The sequence below is a fragment of the Colobus angolensis genome, unplaced genomic scaffold (genome assembly GCF_000951035.1).
Source record: "Colobus angolensis palliatus isolate OR3802 unplaced genomic scaffold, Cang.pa_1.0 Scaffold4, whole genome shotgun sequence".
Classification (NCBI taxonomy): Eukaryota; Metazoa; Chordata; class Mammalia; order Primates; family Cercopithecidae; genus Colobus; species Colobus angolensis.
Window position 1 is genome coordinate 13,831,347 of NW_012117376.1, and position 5,011 is coordinate 13,836,357.

At 42.7% G+C, this 5,011-nt stretch overlaps 1 protein-coding gene across 1 annotated transcript in view; it reads right to left on the minus strand.

Moving 5' to 3' along the window:
* The window catches only part of WDTC1 (WD and tetratricopeptide repeats 1), a 50,970-nt gene extending 46,227 nt beyond the window's left edge, over positions 1–4,743 (minus strand). Inside the window, exons 1-3 of the mRNA XM_011955573.1 lie at positions 4,689–4,743; positions 4,436–4,583; positions 2,101–2,184 (exon numbers count right to left, since the gene is read on the minus strand). Of these exons, the coding sequence (XP_011810963.1) occupies positions 2,101–2,184; positions 4,436–4,483 (132 nt within the window). The 5' untranslated portion in view covers positions 4,484–4,583; positions 4,689–4,743. The remainder of the gene's footprint in view (positions 1–2,100; positions 2,185–4,435; positions 4,584–4,688) is intronic.
* Positions 4,744–5,011: the final 268 nt, after the last annotated feature.

Genomic DNA, 5,011 nt, shown 5'->3' on the forward strand with positions numbered 1-5,011 from the left:
AATTTTTTTTTTATTTTTAAACAGGGTCTCACTCTGCCACCCAGGCTGGAGTGCAGTGGCACAATCACAGCTCACTGCAGCCTTAACCTCCTAGGCCCAAGTGATCTTCCCATTTTAGCCTCCCAAATAGTTGGGACAAGTACGCACCACCATGCTTGGCTAATTCATTTTTTAAAAAATTTTTAGTAGAGACAAGGTCTCACTATGTTGCCCAGGCTGGCATATTATTAATTTGCTAAAAAACAACAATAAAAAACACATTTTAAATAAAATAACTGTATTTTCCAAGGCAAAGAATTTAATAAGACTGGTGTTGTTTTACATTTTTGCAAACTTCTTTAACATATAGTTTAATGGAAGACCAGCAGATTCTCATCTGCTCTTATATTCAGCCCACTGCAATGTCATTTTTGGTTGAAGTATATGAAAAAAAATCCAGCCTCACAAAGAAGCTGGAATTGGAAGGAATATTTGAATAGCCTTTTTAGATAACTGTGTATATCCTTCTTTGATACTATGCCAAAACTCAACAAGTACTAAGTTCTTAAAGATTACAATGTGGGCTAGGCACAGTAGTTCACACCTGTAATCCAAGCACTTTGGGCATTTGAGGCGGGTGAATGGCTTGAGCTCGGGAGTTTGAGACCAGCCTCGGCAACATGGTGAAACCCTGTCTCTACAAAAAAACACAAAAATTAGCTGGGCGTGGCGGCATGTATCTGTAATCCCAGTTATTCAGGGGGCTGAGGCAGGAGGATCACTTGAGCCCGGGAAATTGAGGCTGTAGTGAGCCAAGATGGCACCACTGCATTCCAGCCTGGGCAACAATACAAGACACTGTTTCAAAAAAAAAAAATTAGATTCAAAATGTGATCTTGGCTGGGTGAGGTGGCTCACGCCTGTATTCCCAGTACTTTGGGAGACCAAGGTGGGAGAACTGTTTGAGGTCAGGAATTGGAGATCAGCTTGGGCAACATAGCAAGACCCCAACTCTACCAAAAACAAACAAAAAAACAAAACAAAACAAAAAAGACCCACAAAACACAAAACACATGATGTTGAGGAAGAAAAGAGAATGGAACTAACATTATGGAGTCTCTATGTCAGACACAACGAAAAAGCTGAATTTCTGGACCAAAGGTCTGGCCTATCCATGGATTGGACAGGACAAACTTGAAAAAGTGTTTTGGTTTTTGGCTTTTTTTTTTTTTTAACATTTTATTATTTTATTTTAATTTTTAGAGATGAGGTCTTGCTATATTGCTCAGGCCTGGACTTGAACTCCTGGGCTCAAGCAATCCTCCTGTCTCAGCCTCCCAAATAGCTGGGACTATAGGCATGTGTCATTGAACCTGGCTTTCTTTTATTTTTTTTCTTTTTTGAGAAAGAATGTTGCTCTGTCATCCAGGCTGCAGTGCAGTGGCACTATCTTGGTTCACTGCAACTTCCGCCTCCTGGGTTTAAGCAATTCTCATGCCTTAGCCTCCCGAATAGCTGGGATTACAGGCATGCACCACCATGCCTGGCTAATTTTGTATTTTTAGTAAAGTTGGTATTTCACCATGTTGGCCAGGCTGGTCTCAAACTCCTGACCTCAAGTGATCCATCCTCTTTGACCTCCCAAAGTGCTGCGAATACAGGCACGAGCCAGTCATTTTTTAAAAATACCTATTCTCAGTCTACATCCCCATAGCATTGCTTTGATGCTAAAATAAGAAAGTGTGTATGTTTGTGTGTGTGTGCCTATAATACATTATGTGTATATGTATATGTATATGAAAACACTGTAAATTCTATATTACTGTATACAGGTAGGAATCTGTATTCACTGCCCAAGCCAATAGTAAAAATAGTGGTATGAAATTGAACAAACTTTTTTAAAGCACAAAGCAAATAATATGTCCAAAAAAATAATTTATACGTGACTATGTCAATAGCTGATCTTGATTCAGATTTAGTTGTCTATTGAAGGAGAAGTAACCGTCAGATATGGCCTGCAGAGAAACACTTGTTTATGCCTTGATAAGGCCAAGAGGATTTCTGCAGGCAGAGAATGGACAGCAGGTCATCTGCATCTAGGGTGTAAACTGGATCTCTTACCTGCAGTTCTGCTTCCAGGCCCAGCCGCCGGATAAAGGGGTCAGTGACATGATAGCGCCGCTCAAAGCTCAGGGCACCCCGCTCCTAGCGGACAGAAACAAATTATTGATTTCATCGATTCAATTAAATATGATTTATTATGTGCCTATTATATATCCAGCCCTTTCCTGGGCACCACAGGAGCTAAAGAAGACAACAAGGAACTGGCCTACAGGACTTTGTATTATTCTTGGACAAGGATTAGAGAAGAATAGAAGACAGTAGCATATAATTAAGCAGTAAGTGGTGCTGTTCAGTTTTTTTTTTTTTTTAAGAAAGCAAAAAATTTTTAAAAAGGAGAGAAGAAAAATTGGAAACAACAATGGGGAACAGTTCCATATTTAGGATGAACAGGGTAGGAATCATCTTTAGGACACACATTGCACACAAAGGGAAAAAAAAAACCCTGCTGATTCCGTGCCTCTAGGAAATGGCCCCTGTCTTTGAGGACTACCCAGTCTAATGAAATCACACACAAAAAACTCTCACAAATGGACAAAGCTAAAAGGATTCAAGGGCTGGGCATGGTGGCTCATGCCTGTAATCCCAGTACTTTGGGAGCCAAGGAGGGCAGATCACCTGAGGTCAGGAATTCAAGACCAGCCTGGCCAACATGGTATAACCCCATCTCTACTAAAAATACAAAATTAGCCAGGCATGGTGGCACGCGCCTATAATCCCAGCTACTCGGGAGGCTGAGGCAGGAGAATCACTTGAACCTGGGAGGTGGAGGTTGCAGTAAGCCAAGATCATGCCATTGCATTCTAGCCTGGGCAACAAGAGCAAAACTCTGTCTCAAAAAATAAAAATAAAAATAAAAATGAGAAAAAGTGATCTAGGGATGCAGGGAAAAATACACAAACACACCAAGTACATGGCTCATGTAGAGGCACATACTCAATCCTTCTAAATGGTGACCACAGCTTATACTGCATGCCACTTGATTTTTAAAAAAATTTTTAGTCCCATCCTGGCTAACACGGTGAAACCCCGTCTCTACTAAAAAATACAAAAAACTAGCCGGGCGAGGTGGCGGGCGCCTGTAGTCCCAGCTACTCGGGAGGCTGAGGCAGGAGAATGGCATAAACCCGGGAGGCGGAGCTTGCAGTGAGCTGAGAACCGGCCACTGCACCACTCCAGCTCGGGTGACACAGCAAGACTCCGTCTCAAAAAAAAAAAAATTTTTTAGTTAAAAATCTGTTTAGGCCAGGCGTAGTGGCTCACACCTGTAATCCCAGCACTCTGGGAGGCCAAGGCGGGTGGATCACGAGGTCAGGAGATCAAGACCACCCTGACTAACACGGTGAAACCCCGTCTCTACTAAAAATACAAAAAATTAGCTGAACATGGTGACACATGCCTGTAGTCCCAGCTACTTGGAAGGCTGAGGCAACAGAATCACTTGAACCTGGGAGGCGGAGGTTGCAGTGAGCCGAGATCACACCACTGCAGCCCAGCCTGGGTAACAGAGCGTCACAACGTCTCAAAAAAAAAAAAAAATTTTTTTTTAGTACTTTTTAGCACTTGTCAAAGAACTTTCTCAAGGTCAGTCTCCAGGCAGACAGCCATTATTATCATTTAACAACATAAAACTGAGGCACAGGAGGTAAAATGACTAAAGACCTATAGTTAGTTAATTAGGGCAGTGGTGAGATGAAAATCCTGACTCCAGCTGGGGATTCTTACCAGAGCTGGAGCACATCATGCCTTGGTTTAATGTATTCCATTAAACCTCTATGGCTCCTTTACTGAGGGTTTCCCTGACAAAGCCTGGGGCTACTTCACTAACTGAACTTGACTGCCCAGTCATCCATTCATCTCACAGGTATCAGAGCGTCTTCTACATATAAACTGCAGAGGACAGGCTTTAGCACAGGAGAGCCTCAGAGAGAATACAAGCTGAACTGGGACTAATGCTCTCCCAGGATCTCTTACATATACAACTTGGCAGCTGGAGCAACATGAAGAAGTTATATTTACTCTTGTGCACCACCTGCCCAACACAAGAATGTGTATGTATCTGCACAACACATTGACAGCTCCCCTCCCTCGCCAGCCTGCATTAATCTCAGCAGCCCAGGCATAAGTATGTGGACAGAGTCTCCATGAAATCCACGTTCTTAGACAACACAAGATGGAGAGGAAGAGACCTTGATTCTAGTCCTGGGTCTGCCACTAACTAGCTATGTGACTTTTGGCAAGTCATAGACTGTAGATTTCAGTTTTTTCATCTGTAAAATCAATCCGTGGGAAAGAAAGGATCTCATGATCTGGTTCAGAAGTCTGGGCTGCTTACCTTGATCTGCCTACGGATGAGGTCTCTAGTTATGTTGACTTTTGCCATCTTTTCTTAATGGGTTCAACAGAAGGTAGCTATAAAAGGATCTTCAGGACTCCTGAGCATTCCAGCCAAGCCCAGGTCCACAAAATACACATTTAATTACCTAGGGGAAAAAAAAAATCATCAAACTTTGGAGGATGGATAATAAGGTGGCTCCCAGGACCTAATTCCACCCCTAAAACAGCCCACCCAGTGAACTGGCCATTGCCTGTCATTTGCAGCACGGTGGGCTGGCCCTGCTCCATAGTGTTGAAAAACCTCTGGAATGGGTGAAGTCAGTGGAGAGAACAGTAGCACAGTCCCAAAAACCATTGCAACAAACATGGAAGGAATATGTTACACTTCATCAGAAAATGGCAGTTGGGTGTAAGTATGAAGGATGATGGTAGCATATCCTTCAAGTTAGAACAAGGCAAAGCCAGAAAGACATCAAGTTTCACTTGCTCAGTAGGCATCTGTGGCAGCTCATCTGAACTTTCAGTTATGCTTCAAATCTCTGATTCTCAGCTTGGCTCTTCCCAAAACCAAATC